Source organism: Elgaria multicarinata, chromosome 19 (genome assembly GCF_023053635.1).
Source record: "Elgaria multicarinata webbii isolate HBS135686 ecotype San Diego chromosome 19, rElgMul1.1.pri, whole genome shotgun sequence".
Classification (NCBI taxonomy): domain Eukaryota; kingdom Metazoa; phylum Chordata; class Lepidosauria; order Squamata; family Anguidae; genus Elgaria; species Elgaria multicarinata.
The window spans coordinates 266,380-287,276 of NC_086189.1; the positions used below are offsets into that span (position 1 = coordinate 266,380).

General features: G+C 56.8%; 1 protein-coding gene and 2 pseudogenes across 1 annotated transcript in view; 2 read left to right on the forward strand and 1 right to left on the reverse strand.

Annotated features, from left to right (window-relative positions):
- Positions 1-12,808, forward strand: part of LOC134411222 (maestro heat-like repeat family member 5) — an 84,157-nt gene extending 71,349 nt beyond the window's left edge. The window contains exons 26-31 of the mRNA XM_063144939.1: positions 3,031-3,207; positions 5,347-5,502; positions 7,873-7,995; positions 9,887-9,989; positions 11,899-11,973; positions 12,711-12,808. Coding sequence (XP_063001009.1) covers positions 3,031-3,207; positions 5,347-5,502; positions 7,873-7,995; positions 9,887-9,989; positions 11,899-11,973; positions 12,711-12,808 — 732 coding nt within the window. The remainder of the gene's footprint in view (positions 1-3,030; positions 3,208-5,346; positions 5,503-7,872; positions 7,996-9,886; positions 9,990-11,898; positions 11,974-12,710) is intronic.
- A 75-nt stretch (positions 12,809-12,883) lies between these two features.
- On the forward strand, positions 12,884-14,989 carry LOC134411223 (docking protein 1-like; annotated as a pseudogene).
- A 2,125-nt stretch (positions 14,990-17,114) lies between these two features.
- On the reverse strand, positions 17,115-19,162 carry LOC134411224 (meiosis 1 arrest protein-like; annotated as a pseudogene).
- Positions 19,163-20,897: the final 1,735 nt, after the last annotated feature.

Consider the following 20,897-nt stretch of genomic DNA (forward strand, 5'->3'; position numbering starts at 1 on the left):
AAGACACATAAAAAGTTTGAAAGTACCACGTAAAACCCAAGTAAAACCCAACAGCAGTTACAGCCCAAGGAAACCCCATGAGGACAGGTGTGTTTCCAGGAGGTGATATTGAAAGGTAAGAATCATAAAATCATAGAATAGCAGAGTTGGAAGGGGCCTACAAGGCCATCGAGTCCAACCCCCTGCTCAATAATAATAATAATAATAATAATAATAATAATAATAATAATAATTTATTTCTTACCCGCCTCTCCATTCTGATCGAGGCTGAAAACAACAGTAAATATTAAATACATAAAAATGGCGCATTTACTGCCTCCTGAACTGCACGAGGGTTAGGGCTTTGCAGAAGGTGGGTGCTGCTACTGAGAAGGCCAGACGTTGGGGTGTGGCAGGGTGAACTTCCATTAGTTCCGGAATGACCACCCAGGCCTCCTCTGCTGATCTTAAACGTCACCTGGGCATGTATGATGAGGGAAGGCGGCCTGCTAGGTATTCTGGCCCCAAGATGTTTTGGGGCTTTGCAGGACAATAACATAACCTTGTACGTCGCTCGGTAGCTAACTGGCATCCAGTGCGGTTCTTTTAAAGCAGGCGTCATGTGAGCATAGCTGGGTGTCCCAGTGAGCACCCTAGCTGAGGCCTTCTGCACTAGCTGCAGCTGCTGGACCGCAGACCAGGGTAGCCCCGCAGAGAGCACATTGCAGTAGTCTAATTGTGAGGTGACCAGTGGATGGATGACCGTGGCTAGGCTAGCCCTATACAGGAATGCGTGTAGTTTATTTATTTATTTATTTATTTATTTTATATATTTATTACATGTTTATACTGCCCATCAGCTGAAGCTCTCTGGGCAGTGCACAAATAAATTTAAAATGTTAAAAGTTAAAAAGGCAATATAAAACCAGCTAAGTTTTCAGGAGGCGTTTAAAAGACGTTACGTTTTCCACCACCCAAACCGCATGAGGGAGGGTTTTCCGGAGGGTGGGTGGGGGCCGCCACTGAGAAGGCTTCATGGCGGCCTCTTGTTTGTTTCGGAATGGCTGGCAGGGCCTCCTCTGAGGACCGTAGTTGTCATCCAGGTGCATACAAGGGAAGGCCGTCTGCTAGGTATGCTGGTCCCTTGTATGTGGCTCGGTAGCTAACAGGCAGCCAGTGTACCAACCATAGTTGGCCATGGATGCTCCGGGCCACCGAGGCCTCCAGTGACAAAGATGGATCCAGGAGCACCCCCGAACGATGTTCCTGCTCCTTCAGAGGGAGTGCAACCCTGTCCCAAACAGGCGGACAGCCCAATTCCTGGACCTGGGAACTGTCCTATTGGGATTCTGCTTCCGTTTACTGGCCACCGTCCAGGCTCCCCCCTCCCCCGCACTCCCCCTTCTTCTTATTTTCCCCATCAATGTTTTCAGGCCCCCTTACCTGCTGAACAGCCGTCGAGGTGGTATACAATTTTTAAGAATTCAACCTTAAAGCAATAAAAACAAGGACAGTAAATACATTAAAACCTTTAAAACTACATATTTAAAGAGGATCTGGGCTGGACAGCCCCTTATTATTATTATTATTTATTTATTTATATAGCACCATCAATGTACATGGTGCTGTACAGAGTAAAACAGTAAATAGCAAGACTCTGCCGCATAGGCTTACAATCTAATAAAATCATAGTAAAACAATAAGGAGGGGAAGAGAATGCAAACAGGCACAGGGTAGGGTAAGCAGGCACAGGGTAGGGTAAAACTAACAGTATAAAGTCTGCACAACATCAAGTTTTAAAAGCTTTAGGACCAAGTAGGGTACATGGGCCACCCTGTCCAACAGCAACAGGGAAGGGGTCACCCTCCCTCACCCAGTGTCAACTGGACCACCCTTCCCCTCCCTCCCTCCCGCTGCCTCTTCCTTACTGCCAGGCACTGGGCACCCTCCTCAGGGCGATTCCATTTCCTTTCGTTTTGTGCTTATAGTGTAAAGAGCGCTTTGTGTGCAGTGGCAACGTATAAATGCTTCTTTTCAAGAATAAGGCTGCAATCCTGTGTACACGTAACCCTATTGGACTCCTTTTGACTTACTTCTGAGTAGACATGTGTAGGATGGAACTGTAAAACAATGCTTTTGTGGTGGAGTGGGGTGGGCTTGAGCGTTCATGATGCGTGGTTTGAAAAGCCACATAAATGCTGATTTTATGAAGGAAACGTGACACCTGCTGTGGTGCAGGAAGGAGCAGCGGGCGGCTTCTAGCTGTTCTTCACAGGGGTGGGGTGGGATGGGGGGCATTGTACCTCCTTCTCCAATGACCAGCAGATGATGAGGCCTTTTGGAAGACGCCTCTGTCCTCCACTCCCCTTTCATAAGAACGTAAGAAGAGCCCTGATGCTGGATCAGACCAAGGGTCCATCTAGTCCAGCACTCTGTTCGCCTCAAATACTGGAGGTAGCACACAACCATCAGGGCTAGTAGCAATGGATAGCCTTTGTCTCCTGGAATTTATCCAACCCCCTTTTCAAGCCATCCAAATTGGTGGCCATCACTACATCTTGTGGTAGTGAGTTCCACAATTTGACGATGCGCTGTGTGAAGAAGTCCTTCCTTTTATTGGTCCTGGATCTCCCACCAATCGGTTTCATGGGATGACCCCTTTGGGTTCAAGTATTTTGAGAGAGGGAGAAAAAGGTCTCCCTGTCCACATTCTCCACACCATGCATAATTTTGTACACCTCTATCAGGTGTACACCTCTATTTTGTACACCTCAGCCTCCTTTTTCCCAAGCTAAACAATCCCAGCTGATGTAACTCCCCTCATAGGGAAGATGCTCCAGCCCCTTCATCATTTCAGTTGCCCTTTTCTGCCCTTTTTCCAGCTCTATAATACCCATTTTTAGGGGTGGTGACCAGAACTGCACACAGTGTTCTAAGTGTGGTCACACCATAGATTTGAATAAGGGCAGTTCTGATACTGGCCATTGTATTCTCCATTCCTTTTCTTATCATGCCTAACATGGAGTTTGCCTTTCCCTCATGCTTGCTCAGGTCAAGCTTCTCCGAGAAGAGCTCCCAACCCTGATCGACTCCATGTTCAGCGGGCCTAAAGAGCACATCCTCGAGGGACTGGGAGCTATCATGACCGCAATCTATAAGATGGATGGCCAGGGGATTGGGCCTCTCTGCGTGGACCTGGCTATGAATGTTCGCTCATTCTTTGAGGATGTGAGTTCCGGTTCTTCGGAATAAGGGCTCTCACGAGGACATCAGAAGCTCCCGCTGGGTCATCCAGGGCCGCGGGCCACACCAGCCCCCTTACTGCCTCTGATACTGGAGGCAGCATAGCGTCACCAGCACCAAGCCACGCTGTGGAGAGAGAGCTCTTCCCTTCTTAATCTCCATCTGACATCAAAAGCACACCAAAGTCAGGGTGCCACCAATGAAAAGCCCCTTTCTCTACTCATGTCCCTTCTCTCTGATGGTGGTGGGTTCCCGAGAAGGGCCTCTTAACGCCTGGTCAGGCACAGGTGGGAAAACCTGGCCTTTATGGGACCTGAGCCCTCAAATTTAGTGCTTTCCAGGTGAAAGGCAGCACAGCGCTCAGACACGGACCAGTGGCCAGGGCAGTGGTCTACGTATTGGGCAAGACCTGTCCCCTTGCCTGGTCCCCGTCAGTAACAGACCCCCACTGCGTTTGGCCCCAAAGACAGCTTCCTGGCAAACAGCTTCCCAAGGCAGCCCCATGTACAATGCAATGCACTAAGTCACATGGGATGCTAGCAGGGCATTGACTCCACAGCGCACCCCCAGCTCTGAGATGGATTGGGGCCCTAGCATCAGACTGAAGGCCGCGTCCCGGGAGGAAAGCTTGCAGGCGCTTGGTATGTTTAGCCAGGAGAAGAGGCTCCAGGGTTTGCCGCCTGCAAATGTTTGAAAGGCTGTCATGTAGATGATGATGGAGCAAATTTGTTTTCTGTTGCTCCCCAAGGCAGGATCTGAATTACAAGAGAGGGGTTAGAAATGGCCACCTGCTGAGGAATCACAGAATTGTGGGGTTGGAAGGTCACCACAGGGATCATCTAGCCCAACCCTCTTCAATGTGCAGGAAAACCGTTTAAACCATCCCAGAGAGGCGGCTGTCCAGCCTCTTCTTAGAAACCTGCAGAGATGGAGAAGCCACCACCTCCGTAGTTAGACTATTCCACTGTTGTACAGATCTTGCTGTCAGGAAGTTTCCCCTTATATTGAATCAAAATCTAGGCGGCTGTATCTTATACCCGTTATTTTGGGTCCTAATTTCTGTGGCCGTGGAAGGTAGTTCTTGACCATCTTCCCTGTGGCGCGCTTTGATGCGCCTGAACACTGCTCACACGTCTCCCCTCAGTCTCCTTTTGTCCAGACTGAACGTCCCCAGTTCTTTCAGCCTGTCCTGAAGTCCCTGCATCACCTTTGTTGCCCTCCTCTGAACCTGAACAAGCGGCATGCTGCAGCTACTGGTATTCAGCATCAACGGCAGGAGCTGGACTAGACGGTCCGTGGGATTCTCTGACATGCGCAATTTCAAACGCTGTTGGTGGGGGAAGTGGTGGTGGGGAGCTGCAGTTCATGCCTTTAGGTTTTAGGCAGAGTCTCCTGGATTGGCAGAGAATGAAAAAACAGAGTGTGCTCGGCTCCCCCTTACTCCAAGCCTGCCAGGGGCTTCACCTAGACTTTCAATATCATGGATGAGAGCAGAGAGCCCCCTGCCCCCCACCCCACGCACACACTTTCGTCCGTGTTCCTTCCAAAGCACAGAAGAGCCTTCCCCTCATTCTCTGGCCGTGTGCTATCACCAAAGTAACCAAGCTGAATTCCATGCACTGTGACCTATATTAGCCAAATGTCACATGCAGAGGTGAGGAGGGGTTGCTTCCCCTCCTACACCCAGAAGCCCCTGCTAAATTCAGTCAAAACTCCGGGCTATTAGGAAACACAGAGGGGTCCAGCAAGGCCACCGGAAGAATATTGTTCTGCAGCAAGAACGGCTGAAGACAGCTCTTGCCCTGGCTTCCGGAGGGAAGGGCCGATCCGGCACTGGGTCCGTGGCCCAGGCACACCTCGCTCCATGCAAGTGGTGTGGAACTCCTGCCTAGCACCGTCTTGTAGGGCAGGCAGGGTTTCCCTGACCGGAAATGGTGAGGTCGGCAGGCAGAGGGTACGTTTGGGCCATGGCCTGGAAGCAGCCTTCCCGGCCAGCAAGCGTGAACCTGTCCCAGCGAAGGGCTCGTGGGAGGGCCTGCGCCAGGCCATCCCGCAGCGGTGCTCCTGTGCGCTTTACCTCACGTGGATTTCAGAGGTGCTTGTGGGGGGGGGTGTCATCCCCAGGAAAGCGCTGGCGTGCGTGCAATGGCCATCTCGCTGTTCGGGCAGCTGGTGATGAGATCGAAAGAAGCTGACAAGACCCTCCTGGAGAAGGAAGTTGTGCACAGCCTGCTCCCTTTGCTGCTCCACCTGAAAGACCGGGACGGCACAGTTGTCATGGCAAGTCTAGAGGCCCACGCGGGACAGAGCCAAGCCCCTCCTCAGGCGCATTTCCCCAGCCCATGGCGGGGGGTGTTCGGTAGCCCCCTTTTAGAGCACCTACTTTAGGGCCAGCACTTCCACGGCACAGGCTGAATCCCCTACTCAGGCGGTGGAGGGGGGGGTTGGTGGATCACGCCCACCCACCCCGACATCACTGGGCCCCCTGCGGGCACTGCTGCTACACCTGCCTCCCCCCACACACACACATTCTGGCAAAGGCCCCTGAGGGAGTGCGGCCAGCGAGCCACGCTTCTTGGAGGGTGAGCCCCCCCTCACAACTCTCTCGCTCTGAGCCCTCCCCCGAAGTGAGTGCTCTGGAGAGGCCGTCTGCCTGATCTGTTCCTCAGGGGCTGTGGCGCATGTCCTCCCCCCCTCCGCATGGCGGTGGGACCGCTTGCGCTGCCCTGCTTTGCACAAGGAAAGGCCCGGGTTCAACTGCTGGAGGACAGCTGGGGAAGGAAGACCGACTCACACACACACACACACACACACACACACACACAATCCCCAGAGAGCGGCCGGTGAGGGCACTGACTGATTTGATGGCATTTATAGCTTGCCTTTTTCCTCTCCCAAGGAATCCAAGCCAGCTCACACTTTAACATTTTATTTTTACATTTTTAGTGCAGTCGACATTTATTTCTAGTTCTGATAAAGGAAAAGGAAAGGAACCTCTCGTGCAAGCACTGAGTCATTGCTGACTCTTGGAGGAACGCCAGCTTTCGCTGACGTTTTCTTGGCAGGCCTTATAGTGGGGTGGTTTGCCGTTGCCTTCCCCGGCCTAAGGGATTTACACCAAAAGACATACACAATACAATAGAAAAGCAATATAAACATAATAAATGGTTCAAAACACCACAATAAAGAAACAAGCAAAGCAGGAAAGCCCCGAGTCACCACGGAGGTTTCCACAACGTGCCACAGTGGTGCTGAGTCGGATGGCCCATGGCTGCCTCTTGGCAAAAGGTGGCTTCCGAGCCTCCCAGCATGGTGGTGATCCAGGCCACTGCTCCCCGTGGCTCGAACCTCGGGTGGCTTCTGCCTCCCACCTCCCAAACTGAGGACGTTCCCGGACTGGGGAGCCACCACTGAAAAGGCCACTAGCCTTAGTAGCTCCCCATCTCCCGCCATCTGGTGGAGGCTTCTGAGGAGGACCTTGGAGTCCCGGCAGGGGTATGGGAGAGGAGGAGGAAGAGGCGCCACAGTTGCCCTGGCCCTAAGCCCTCAGAGGGAGCCCTGCCGGGGAAGGCCTCTCCCTGCCTAGGCCAGCTGCAGCTCTTCTGCTGCCCCAAGCAGCTGCATTGCTCCAGCGGAAGAGGACCCCACCCCCACCCCGTTCTTTCACAGCAGCTGTCTCCATGCATGTCGTTCAGTTGGAGTCTTCAGCCTGTTCTTGTCCCGAACAAACACCTGGGTTGAGCAAGGAGTGGGATCCCCCCACCCCACCCTTGCTTGAATCCTGCACGAAACAAGCACAGATAGCAACCCTGGAATTTTTTAAAAATTATTATTATTATTATTATTATTATTATTATTATTATTATTATTATTATTATTATTATATACCGCCCCATAGCCGAAGCTCTCTGGGTGGTTTACAAAGATTAAAACACTGAACGTTAAAACCGATACACAAATTTTAGAACCATAAAAACAGATGACATACCAGGACAGACAGTATCTATTTAGAACAACTATTCTGGGGTCAGCTAAAAAAACTCAACATATGTCTGGGAGAAGAGAAAAGTCTTGCCAAAAAGCTAACAATGTTGATGCCAGGAGAGCCTCATCAGGGAGAATGTTCCATAATTGGGGGGGCCACCACTGAAAAGGCCCTCTCCCTTGTTGCCAGCCTCCAAGCTTCCCTCAGAGTAGGCACCTGGAGGAGGACCAGAGGAAGAGTCAATACAGGGCTCTTGTGGAGCACCTCAGGACTGAGTCAGGCTACTAGGCCCTAACACAGTGGTATCATAGAATCATATCATACTATAGTAGAGTTAGAAGAGGCCTATAAGGCCATCGAGTCCAACCGCCTGCTCAATGCAGGGATCCACCCTACAGCATACTTGACAGATGATGAAGAGCGCCCTGGTATTTAAGGGGAGCGAAGGAAAGGCTGGGAAGACACACACTGCCCCACAGGATGGCCCAGCCCCACTGCCGGAGAGGGACAGTCCAGCAAGGCTCCGACAACCCTTTTTAATACACAAACTCGGGAAGGTGGTGAGGTCCAAAGGGTCGCCGAGACGGGGCTGGGGGTTGCCCCCTTGACGCAGCTGCCGTCCTTGTGTATCTCACGTGGTGACCCAGCTTCCCCTTTGCTTGCAGAGATGCAAACTGGCCCTTTTGCATTGTGGCGTCTTCCTTGGATGGGGTCACCTGAAGCTGATGTTTCGCAGCCTGGCCTGGGACAACCTCCGGAGCTGCTTGGTGAAAGTCTGGAAATACCTGGTCAGTGATTGCGTGGGCCAGCAGGCAGGGTTTTTAAAGATACCAAATTATCCATATAGATAAGGTCACGTGGCCACTTATTAATAGCCAGCAAACGGCACATTTATGAATATCAAAAATGTGAATCGGATTATAGAGCACTGCTCACTTGGCTCAGCACTGTCACAGTGTTTTTCATGAACCCACTGGAGGGGGATCAGACCAAAGGAAGGGGTCTGTCTAGTCCACTGGGGTGGCCCAGTGGGAAGGGGAAAGGGCCCATCTTCCCTGCTCTGGTCCCGCCCGTACCCTTTGCATCGGGTAGCCGACTCCCTCTGGACCTGCAGGCCCCAATGAGCCATCGTGACTAATAGCTGCCAATGGGCCTGGCCCTCCTCCAATTTCTAGAACCTCCCCACACACACATACTTTAAAGTCATCCAACCTAAAAGCCACCAATGCCTCATTTGACAGTGGGTTCCATAAATTAATGGCACTCACGCCAATGATGGGCAAACCACGAGTAGCCCACAATGAGTGTCCTGAAGGAAGTCCGTGGCCCAAAGGGGGCTGCCTGGGGGTTTCTGTTGGCTCAATGGACCAGGTTGACAGCTATGGCCAGTAGTGCCACCAACCCTCAGTTTGGGGTGTGAGAGGAGGGAATCCAGTCCCATGGGCCCCCCTTCTTTTCCCTTGCCCATGAGGCTGGCATGAAAGGATGCAGTGCCCCCACGCAGCCCCAGCTCGTGAACAAGGACACGGGCGTGCCTTGCGCTCCACTGGATCGTGACTCAGACTAAGAGATGCTTGTTAGAAGGGGCGGCCTCTGTCCATCCCCTCTTTTAAATCCCCTGCCACAGGGGAGGGCAACCGCTGGACCTCAGCCTGCAATCAGGCCTCTGGCAGCAGCAGCCTGACCCTTCCCTGGCAGTCCACAGAAGGGAGGGGGAGAGGGAAGGTCAGAGAGGGGATGGGTTGATCCCCTCCCTTTCAGCTCTGGCCCTGAGCAGCAGCAGCAGCAACATGTCTGCCAGGGAACATGGCCCTCAACCTCAAAAGGGCTGCCTGCCCCACCCCTGCCCTTCAATGGAAGCAGCAGCAGCAGCAGCACACCAGAACCAAAGCAGGTTCAACCAGTGCAGGCGTCCCCATCACTCACAGGCCTCCGGATGGATGGATGAACAGACCCTGGCTGTGAGTCCGTCATGGGCCCATTGAAGCGCCGTCGATCTGCTGGCATTGGGAATTCAAGTGTGACTATGCAGGGGGAAATAGCACCATGTAACAAAAGCACTGAAAAGAGGCAAGCTCTGGTGCTTCAGGAATCATATAAAAGTTGTTTTATTGGTTAATATCCAATGATGGCTTGATGGCATCTGATATTCTTGCATTGTGTCATGGGGAAAAACGTTTGAAGAACACTGGTATATGGTTTAGGACAATGGATGGTGGGGTAGTGTGTAAACTACCATAATGTAATTAAAATGTAGTATTTTGTTGAGTATTTGTTATTTCAATATGTGGCTTTAAACACTCTGGGATCCATTGTTGATTGAAGGATGGTTTCCAGAAATAGAAATATGTAAATAAATGTAAACAAATAGGCGTAGCCCCCCCCTTTACAAGTCTAGCCCCATGCGCCCCCCCCTTGAGAAATTGAGACGTCCACGTTCCTGAGCCCCCGTAACTCCCGGTGGAGTTCCTCGTTGCTGGGCGCCGCCAGGGCAGTTGCACACCGGTCTTGTGTCCGCAACCCCCTTTCGGCTTCCATTGGGGTGACTGGCTTGATGCTCAGGTCAGTCCAGCCATGCAGAAGAAGTTATCTCCCCATCTGTAAGAAGGAACTGTTCCCAAATGGCCAAGGCATCAAACGTCCATTGAAAACATACGCCTGCCTTTTCTTTCTCTGCAGATGAGAAACAGCCATGGCAACATCCACCTCTTCCTATCCCAGGCCTTGGGATACCTCCATCACCCCCAGGGAGAGATAAGGCACGCGGCTGCACAGTTCACAGGTAAGCCAAGGGAAATGCCCTCTGCCCCTTCTGCAGAACGGCCTCTGGGATGTCGCTTGTGTGTGGGAGGGGGGCCTCCTCGGGCCACAGAGCTGACACTAGGAAAGCCCCACCCCACCCTACAGCCTCCATTCAAATACTGAATATTCGCTACATATTTTTGGGATGCATGAATAGGCAGCAAACCTTTGCTATTTGACAGGACTTTGAAGCAGCTGTTGGCAGGTTTTCCCCCAGTATGATTTATTAAGTTTTGTATCACACTCAATGATTAATTTGATTAATCTGGAAACAGCCCCTCGAATAAGTGCTGGAAATCAAAAATATTTCTATTTTGATGTCAAATTTCAAAGTGGAGATGTTTCAGGTTGGAGTGAAATGTCAACGTCCGAATCTGAATTGTGGAGCTTGCCCATTTCCCCCTGGTGCTATCCCACCCCCCACCCACCCCGCTTCTGTTCAGCTGGAGAGCAGGATCACGTGGGCAGCCATTAAGAAGCAGAGTTGGTGAATTGGTGCTGCGTCAGTCATATGACGCAGCCGCCAGTTCTCAGCCACTGCGGGGCAAATAGACGCAAATGCTCAGTAGCAAAGTTAGGGACTCACCCCGGCTTTTTTCTTCAGAGCGAGGTCACCACGGCCCTTCCACTGTGTGACCTCGCTCCGGCAGGGACCCAGGAGCCGTCTGGGGTGACAGCTGATTGCTCGCTGGAAGCCAAAGACAGCGCGGGGAAGGGGGAGCGGGGGTTCCTGTACCCAGATGACCACCGGACCCCCCCCCTCAAGCAACCCGCGTTACATACCACCACCCTGCAGCAGCGAAACCACAGGGTTGAGTGGCAGAGCAGGGCCAAAGCAGCACTGTGAAGACCCCCCACCCCACCCCCACATCAAGAGAGAGAACACAATGGCCTTAAAGGACAAGACCCTGCTCAGTGATAGATGTGTGAATCCAGCTGAGTGTTTTGGGCTTCCGGAATTAATTTATATGGGCGTTGTGGTCCCTGAAATGTCTCTCAAGCCAAGTAACACAAAGTGGTGCCACAAAATATGCATTTACCGCTCAAATGGTATCAAGGATCTTTGCGATGATGAAACAAGCAAACCACATTATTGCGTACAATGCAATGTGGACAATTAGAAACCTAATAGAAATCGTGGCTGGCACATTCTTTAGTAATATGAAAGTTCTGTTCCTCTCAGCCAACAAAGCGGTCCTCCTTGAGCTCTTACAGTTGCCCTCCTGGCAAGCGTGGGGCACAGAGCGTGGGTCATGGTGTCTGGTGGGCGTCTCGTTCTCCCTGGGTCTCTCTGGGGGGCCTTTGACCTTTATAACTTGCACAGGGTCAAGGACCTCACCCTTACTTTCAAGCTTGGTCCTACTATTCTCAGTGTGGTCTAGTATTGACAACAGTAAGACGTGGATGAAAGGCTCCCTGCCCAAGGGATCTCTGCTCCCACCACCCAACCTACCCACTGGTGGCAACCTCCTTACAATGCCAAGCCTGCATCCTGTTGCTCACAGTGCCCTCATAACATGTACACGCAACTAGTCACGGCTGTCACTGATCACTTAGTCAGCCTGTGCAGATCATGAGGAGCACCACTCCTACGAAATACAAGGGCGCGTTGCATTCATGCTGTGTGAGACACAGGTGTTCTGGCCCCGGCCCCGACTTGCTCCCCACTTGCCTCCCTCCCCCAACCCACCAGTGCCTTGTAAAGTGCATCATTCACATGTGCATCGTTGCAGTGTTTATTTGGTAAATGCATAAATGGCACCTGTGCCCTTGAAACACTGCCTTAAGTTGTGTGTGTGTGTTGTGGGATTGGGGGTGGGTGGGGAATCTGTCTGTTTGCCAGATTATTTGAGTCTGTAATGCTACTCAAGCGGTTCATCCCTGTATAGGTGAGACGCTCAACTATTACAGCTCTGAGCTATCAGAACACCTTGAACAGGAGGACATTTTGTACCTGAATAAAGGTAAGGGGTCAACCACCTTCCTTTGAACGGCGTGGCCAGCAGGGATGCCACGTTGCCTGCCTGCCTGCCTGCCTGCCTGAGGGGGCCCGCCACTTTTGCCCATTGAGGGCTGTGGGGTGAGAAAGGAGAAACTCTCACAAAGGCACCCCAGTAGGGTGCTGGCTCTGCCATGTGTGAACCTGAGAGAGTTGTTCGGGAGAGCTGGACGTAGACTTTTTGCTGCTGGAAGGAAAATGTCTAAACGAGGCACCAAAGGTAGCAGAGTATTTCAAGCTGCTGCAGCCTCTCATGGCCCCCTTGGATCGAGGGCCCTCCTTAATCAGGTGGGTCTCCTCTGAGGGAAGGAAGCTGAGCACTGGAGTTAGGCCAAGAAGGCCAAGATGTGGCCCCTGTCCCCCAAAGCCAGGATCATTTCCAAGCCTGCCTGCAAATGGTGGGTTGGGGGGTGGGCACAGGAGAGCCACAAGACCATCTGGCCTCACGAGCAGCCAGGATGGGCAGACACACCATTGGCCTAGATCCAGGGGTCTCTGCACGAAGGCCCCTGGGACAGAGGTGGACTCAGGCAACTGCAGGGGGTGGGGGCTGGCTCACAAGCCCCACAGCCGCTTCACGCAAGCCCGATGGACTGGTGTAGCTGTCCTGGGAAAGGGAAACAGCCGTGGGATTGGGCTGATCAGGGCTTCCAGGCTCCAAGAGAATCCTCCGGTGTGACCTGACCCACTGCTTTCCCCTAGTTTTCCAGAAGATGGAATCAGGCCCAGATCCCAGCATGGTCCACTTTGCCAAAACCTACCGCGTGGCTTTGCAGAAGCTGTCCGTGGAACGGAGGTGAGCACCGAAGCCGCACATTGCGGGGCCTGAGGGCCCAGGCAGTGCCTTAGTCGAGGCCAGAAAAGCTGGTGAGGAAATGCGGGGTACCCTCATGAACCCGCAGGGGTGTACGTGCGATGATGACCCAGGAGGCCTGAGCCTGGCAGAGCCTGGCCCCAAAGCTCCCCAAGCACACTTCGGGACAGGCAGCGGAGGGAGCTCCTGATCCAGGGAGATCTGGGAGTGGACGGGCAGCGGGGGGAGCGCTTGGGGCGGGACACTGGGCTGGGCCCCGGGTCCCCTCCTGCTCTGCCAGAGGCGAGAGGTGTACGTGCGTGCAATTGCGGGGAGGCGGGACAGCAGGCTCTGGGAGGCCCCTGCGCTGACTCTCCCCCTTTGCCACAGTGAGCAAGTTCTGGGTGACGGTGCAGAAGACAGAGGCAGCCAAGCGTTGCAAGCTGCAAGGGGTGTACGTGCTGAAGGCCTCTCGGGACAGCCTCATCCTTGGAGATCCCCACTCCAACCTGCCCCTCTTCACGTGGCCCTATCGCCTCGTCTGCAGATACGGCCGGAACAAGGTTGGTGCAGTGGGGCAAGAAGGGTGTGTGTGTGTGTGTGAGAGAGAGAGAGAGAGAGAAGTGGTGGGGTGGTAGGATGGCGTGAGAAGGACGTGGGTGGGGAGAGCCTCTCTGCCTGCCTGCCAAGACCCCCATCCTGGGAGCTACAAAGATGGGGCAGGGCCTGCTCGGGGAGGAAAGGGCCCCAGCCCCATGGTTCATGGGACACAGGGGAGGCTCACAGCCTGCGAGCGGTGGGGCATGTAGGGCGCAGCTGCCTTCGAGCACATCGGGCAGAAGGACTAAATAGCAAGCGGGGCAGTTCCCCTTCTGGTGCAAGGAGCAGCAAGAGCCCTGCTTTCCCTCAAACCCAGGGAAGGTCCAGGCAGACCCAAGCTGGGGGTGGGTCTGTTCCGCCCCCGCTGTTAGGGGTGGGTGGGTGGGTGGGGAGCAGCTCTTGCCTGCCATCTGGGCGGGAGCTCAGTGCGACTTCTGCCCTGCAGGTGATGTTCTCCTTTGAAGCCGGCCGGCGCTGTGAATCGGGCCCTGGGAACTTCACCTTTGAGACCAAGCAGGGGAATGAGATTTTCCACATCGTGGAGGCTGCAATCCAGGCTCAGAAGGCCCAGGTGGAAGAGAACCGGCAGAGCAGCTGCTCCTTGGACTCCGAGGCCTCCGGCGTGGTCCAGATCCAGAGCACCATCGCGAACTTGCTCAGCCTGGAGGGCGAGGGGCCTGCTCCCGAGAGGCGGGCACCCAGAGCCATGCTCGCTGCCAAGCTCAGCTTCGCTGCGGAGGAGAAGGAGGTGGCCGGCAGCCCTCCATCGAAGGGGCAGAGCCTGCATGAGCCTCTGGCACCGTGGCCCAGCACCCCACCGCGGTCTCCGCTCCCCGGATTGCCTGGCCACCCGCAGCCCTCCGAGGACACGGCCAACGTCTACTCGGAGCCCCTGGACGCAGTCAAGGGCTCCCGCCCCCAGCCAGACACCCTCTACGCCGACCCCGTGGACAGCAGGCATGACGGTGGGGCAGGCAAGGCAAACGCTTGACCCCAGAGCGCCCGGCTGCTCTACGAGCAAGTGGGGCCCGGCGGCTGCCAGGGGCCACCACGTGGCACAGCCCATATCTACGACGAGCCGGAAGGCCGGGCCCCATGGCCGGCCCCGCCTCCCTCCGCCATCTACGACGAGGCGCGCCTCCCTTGCGAGGCCTGGCGGACGCAGGGCCGGGAGAGCCAAGCGGGCTACGAGGTGCCGTACCTGCCTGGTGCCGGAGATTACGCCGTGCCGGCCTTCCACCAGAAGGTAGGGCTCAAGGCTCCCAAGCCCTGCCTGGCCCCGAAGTCCCCCGGGCCCACAAGCGGTCCCCTCAGCTGGGCGGCACCAGCGTGCCCCGGACTCCTTCAGCGCCTGACGGGGACGGGCCGAAGGACGGCTCCCGAAAGAGCAGCAACAACAACAACAACGACAAGAGCCGCGAGGCGGTGGGTCCCCGGGAGCCCATCTACAGCCGCGTCTTGAAGCTGCCCCCGGTCCCAGCCAGCCGTTCGGGCCACGAGCAGTCTGTGGATCAGAGCCGGACGGTCTCTGTGTATGAAGACCTGGGCGAAATATGAGGGCAGCCTGGAGCCAGAGCGTGCCGCCCCCCCCCCAGGCGAGGGGGGGATCTCGTGGTCTCTGGGGTCCTGAGGAACTGGAGGGGGGCGGCTTTGGGCCAGCGCACGGTGCTCAGGCTTGCACTGCCGCTCGAGCGCAACCGGGCTTCATGACACACACACATCGGCCCCCTGCAGATGGCAGGATGGCCTTTGGAAGGTATTTCTCTACAGAAGTTTATTTTGATATTAAAGCCTTGCTTTCTAGTGGAGCTGCATGTGATGCGGTGGGCGGGGGGGGGGGAGTCCTCCTGGCTCCTGTTTGCTCAGGGCTGTGCCGCCTGGGGCACGCAGGGAGGGCTGGCGCCGCCGCCTTGTACAGCACTCTGCTGGCCTTTAGAGTCTGCGCTGGGAGGGCGTGATTCAAGAGTAGGACTGCCCTGCTTCCATGGCGTTTTCAAAGCACAGGGACCAAGGTCCGCTGCCTAAGGCTGCACCCGGCCCTGGGTACATTGAGCCCAGTATTCCCCACACTGACTGGCAGCAATGGCCTGTGCTCCAGGCCGGCCTTTCTCCAGCCCTGCTGCGCCTCCCCCCCAACCCCCCGGGCTGTTGTCCCTGGAGAATCCTGATGCAAGATCTCCTTCCTTCCTTCCTTCCTTCCTTCCTTCCTTCCTTCCTTCCGTGCTTTTTGAAGTCTCGTAAAACACCCCCCTTCCTGCCAGCTGAGTAAACGGTCCCTGGTTGCGCCCCACCTGTTTCTTTGGGGTCCCGAGTGTGGGAAAGCAACAGGCTTGTGGAGCAAAGCTCCTGTCGTCTGTGACAGGGGCGGCAGCTGAAGTGGGGCTGCCACAGCTCTTACCTGTGCTCAGCCCTGAGCCTCCTCAGCCTGGGTCTGAGCCATTTCCCCTTCCAAGCAGAGGGCAGCTTCTCTTGAGTGTCTGGCTGGCCACCCTCTCCCCTGGGCATGGAAGTGGCCCGAGGGAGAGGCAGCTGGGCCGAGCAGGGCCTGGCCAGGAAGGTGGTGGCGGAGAAAGAAGAGGAGGAGGAGGGTCTTCTAGCCAGCCTGTACTTCAAAGCACTCCTTAAAAGCCAAGCTCCGCGGCGGACAGGGCCGGTCTAGCCAGGGGAGGCCCCACCACCAGTGCTGGCAGCCAGGGCTCTGCCTGGCCTCAGGGGGAGCGAGCGAGGGGCTCCTGCCCACAGGGTTTCCTTCTGCTGGTCCCGAGCATGATGAGGCCCAGCCCCCGCTCCCCCCAGACTAAGTTGTGTTATCTATTACGCTATTGGGATCTCAGGGCAGCATGCAGATGAAATTGAGCTTGAGCTGGAGGTGCAGGCGAGGGCGTGCAGAACTACAGCCGTGCCCCCCCCCCCATTGATGTGCTACTTCCTCCTCTGTGGGCTGCTGCAAGAGGACGTGGGGGCTGGTCCAGAACTGCTTCCCCCTTCTACAGCATGGGGGAGGGGGGCTTGAGAGATGCAACAGTGGGGGGGTGGAGGGTGCAGAAGGGCCTGGAATGGGGAAGAGCAGAAGGAGGCCGGGTCTCAGTCGGGCTCAGAGCTGCCAAAAGAGGTTTATTGACGCAGGAGGTGGGGCGGGGCTGAACAGAGGCCGGAAGAGGCCAACGGCTGACAGGAGGAAGCCCAAAGTGTAGTGGAATTGCCACACCAGGTGGGGGGGGGGCATTGCTCTGAGTTGCTGAAAGGTGGAAGACGGCTGGTTCGATCAGAGGGAAAAGCTTTCGGCCACGGCTCCTTCTTCCTCTTGGAGCCCGATGCCAGCCTGGTCCTTGCCCCCGCGAGTGTTGGGGCTCCCTGCAGAAGGACAGAGGCATGTTTCTCTTGGAATGCAGCTGTGGGGCAGGGGAGGAAAGGGGCTGGGAACGGGTGGGGGGTGCTGGCTGGCATGAAGGGACCTCCTGGGAGAGGCAGTCCTCCACTGCTGGGGAGCTTTTGGGTGGGGGAGAGGGAGAGGAGGAGCTCTGTCCAAGGAATTGGGGGGGTTGCGCCTTTGAACAGGGCTGAGCCCCTCTGAGGCTGGGGAGTAGTGAGGAGGGCCTTCCTGTACCTCGAGCTCCTCTTGCCTCCAAGTAGGTGGGGGGCTTTGGCTTTGGGCCCAGCACTCGGTGCCCTCGGGGGGGGGGTTCAATGACTCATACGGACCCAGGGGGCTACTACGTGGATTCCAGGAACTCATCCTCCTCGCTGGAGAAAAGAGGGGCCCCGAGTCTAGCCGTGGGGAGAGCCATGCGGAGGGGGGCCACGGTGGCCCGGGCCTTGCTTGGGTGCGAACGGCTGCCTTGCTGTGGGCAGAAAAAGATGCCGTTACCCTGGGGGAAGCGTTGCAGGGGCCATTCACCCTGCCCCAGCCCGGAGGTCGCCATTCGCACTGGCAGCCGGTCCCACAGAGCTGCTTCCCCCCCCCCGCTCTTCCCTCCCCAAAGCGGCCTCTGTCCCGTGGCTGCTGCTGGGCTGCTTCGAGGCTCCCGTACCTGGCGAGGCGAGGGCCGTTCTGCCGGCCGCTGAGGCCGGGAGGCAACTGGTCGGATCAGGCTGCTCCTCAGGGCTCGGTAGAGGTGAGTTGTGGCACTCAGGGGGTTGTAGGCCAGTTCCACATCCAAACTGTCAAGGATGCCCTAGAGAGCAAGCAAGGGGGGGGGGGTGATTTTTGTCCCACCCTGAGAGCTCTCCGTCTCCTCTCTGTAAGCACAAACTGCACCCCCACCCCCACCCTGGGCTTCAGAGGAGCGCTGCTTGCCGTGCAGGGGAGGGCGAGCGAGCGAGCCTCATCCTGCAACCTGGGCTGATTGCAGGAGACAGAGGGGAGTCCGGCAACGCACAGCACATCGTCCACCAAGGCGTGGGGGTGGGGGGAAGCCAAGTGCATGGAGGACGGGGGGGGACACGCAGGAGCCCTGTGCTCACGTCCTGCATGGAGAAGGGCTTCCGGCAGGGGCACCCGGCTGGACATGCTGGGGACACACCGTTGGACTAAGCGGGTCTTGGAGCCCCAATCCAGCTCCAGGGCATTTATGGCCTTCAACGCGGCCTCACGTGACTCGAGGTTTAAACCCGCCCTCACGTTACACTGCTGCCCCTTGTGATGGGCACGTGCAGCCTTCCAGGCGTCTCAGCCAACCACTCCCATCATTCCTCACCGAGGCTGCTGGGGGTTGCAAGCCGAGACGTCTGGGGGCCTGGAGTTGCCCATCCATTCCAGGCCAAGGTGTCCTGGGAGAGGGAGGCTCCAGCAGGGGACTGGAGAGGAGCCCTGCAGGCCTGGCCCTGTTCTCTTGAGGCGTCTCCTTGTTGGAGAGAGCAGGCTGGCCTTTAAGCCACCGGGGCCCAATGGCCTGGCCTGGCCTGGGCCAGGGCATGCAGCTGGCCTTTGGCTGTCTTCCACTTGCCTCCATTTCGCTGAGAGTGGCGGCTGCAGGGTCAGCAGGAGGCAGAGGGACGCTGCACGGCAGGAGGAGCTCTCGGGCTGCCACGGAGCGGAGCAGCAGCGAGCCGGAGCCCGAGGGCAGGAGGACCTGGTAGGTGGTGGCCCAGGAGCCCCAGCTGGGGCCACCTGCCCCCCCCCTCCGTGGGGCTCATACTGGGTGAGAAGCAGCAACTCCCGTTTCTGAAAGAGGGAGACCGCGCTGGGTGACTTGGGCCTGTGGTGCCCCCTGCCGGAGCCATCCTGGTGTGCTGAGGCCCTGCCTGGTTCCCCCAACCAGGCTGAGGGTGGGATTGTCCTGCCTGGAGCGGGCAGAGTGCTTTGGGAAGGCAGGGCCAGGGCGGCTCAGCACCAGCCTTCCTCACAGAGCTGGGGCCAGGGCGGCTCAGCCCATGAGGACGGGCATCCGCGGCAAGGGCCACCCCACCCCCCAGCCCCGAGGGAGCAGCCCGGTCTTGCGGATGGCTCGCTCTGTGCTGCAGGGCCCCAGTGCGATTGCTGTGGGGCTGCCCCCTTGCAGCGCCAGGTGCCCTAAAGCCGCTCTGCTCCGGTGGCCTGCTGCAGGCTCTCCTGCCCCCCCCGACTCACCACCAGGCAGTGGCAGAGGGCTTGGAAACACTGCTGGTTGGCCTCCAGTTCATCCCAGTTCAGCTGCCAGCAGCTTGTGGGCCTGACGACCAGCGGGAGCCCGAAAAGCACCGACTCGCACAGCCCGCCTGCCTTCAGAGCCCTGCAACAGCAACTCCTGTCAGCTAGGGTGGGGGGACGGCTCCGTGCCATCCCACCCCCAGTGTACCGAGGGGGCTGCAACTCTGGTTTGCATGGGGCAGAGGGGGGACAGGCTGCTGCTGCTGCTAAAATAGGAGGGCGGCTGCCCCTGCTGCCCCCAGGATGACTATAGTATTCATGGGGCTGTAAGGAGGGGCCTTGGAGTGAACGCTTTCATACCCAAACCGGGAGAAATTAGAGGGGGGAGCAGGAAGATTTGGGGGGGGGGGTGAATCAAATCTACGCCCTGCCCCCACACATGGCAGCCTGTAACTTGAGGATGAGAAACCGCTGATCCTGGCAGGCTAAAGGCAAGGCAGCGGGCGGCAGGATCACTGCCAGGGTGGCTACTTCTGCCACACACGTCCCCCTTCCTGGCCCCGGCTGGACGTCCCAAGGGGAAGCTGTGTTCTGTCTGTCAGCCACTCTGCAGAGACCTCCTGTGGGGCTGAGCTTGGGGGGAAGGGGTCACGGAGGAGGAGGCGACAACACTGCTCTCAGCTGCCTCTGCTCTCGGCAGCGCTGGGCTTCTGTCTGGATCCTTTGGAATTGTTGCCCTGCCTTCTCTGGGGCTGGCCTGGGGTCATCCGCAGCCCACCTGCAGCCTCGCCCCGGCCCTACATGGACGCCTGGAACAACACGGGGCCTGGAGCCGCTGCGCTCTGCAGCGTCCCACCCGAGGCCTCCCTCCAGGAGGCTGCAGAGCCATCAAGGAGCGCTCCGTGGGGACAAGCCGTGCCAGAGCCAGTAGTACTTGTTTTGAAGTCCAGTTTAACTTGGAACACGAGGCGCAAGTGTAAAGAGAAGCATACCTCTAGGCATGGATGGAGTGCCTCTTCTCATAGCTTGGGTGCGTAACATGCCACGGCTGCAGGGGGAACTGAAGGAGTCGTCGTCGAGGGACACTGTTCAGGGGAAAGGTGGGCACCCCTGCAGTTAGTCTCAGATGATGCCAGCAACTCCTGGTTTATCTCCCACACTGGCCCGGCCAGGGGCAACTTTCCCTCCAACCTGCTTTCCTGTGTATATAAACGACAGAGCCCTCAATCCAGCCTTACCTGCTACACAAAAGGAAAGTCAGCCACCAGGATGCAAGCCTAAGAAAACAGAGAGAGGAGGCCAAGATTGTGACAGCAGACACACTGGGCTGGGACAGGGCAGGGGGCAAGGAACGAGAAAGCCCAGGAAAGGGCACAACCCCCGGCCTGGCCTGGCCGTGGCTCCCTTTCCGACTGCTGGCCATCAGCAAGGCCGCCCTGTGAGGCACAGCAGGGATTTCTCCATGGGAATGCACATGGGTACATGTACAGCACCATGTACATTGATGGTGCTATATAAATAAATAAATAAATAAATAAATAATAATAAAAAGGGATTTTGCCCAGCATGGGGCCTGGTCAGATTTGCAGAGGAAAGCCGCAGGCCTGACAGGTGGCTTGCCAGGGAGCGATCCGGCTTGCTTGCCTCCCCCACCCCGGTGCCATCAGCCACGAAGCTCCCTCCCTCCCTCTGTGCCCTTGGAAGTCGGGGAGGGAAGGGGTGTCATGGCCCATACAGTGGCCTCCCTCCACCTTGACCCTTTGGACCCGAGGCTGCACTGCGCCAGCGTGCAAGAGACGCTCAGGGCTGAGCAGAGGGCTGCAGAGACCCACACCCACACCCCACAGCAGTCGTCACCCAGGAGGCTTCAACGTCCCAGTGGGGCCAGGCCGGGTCGGAGGCGAGGAGCACTCCTGGCTGCAGGGAA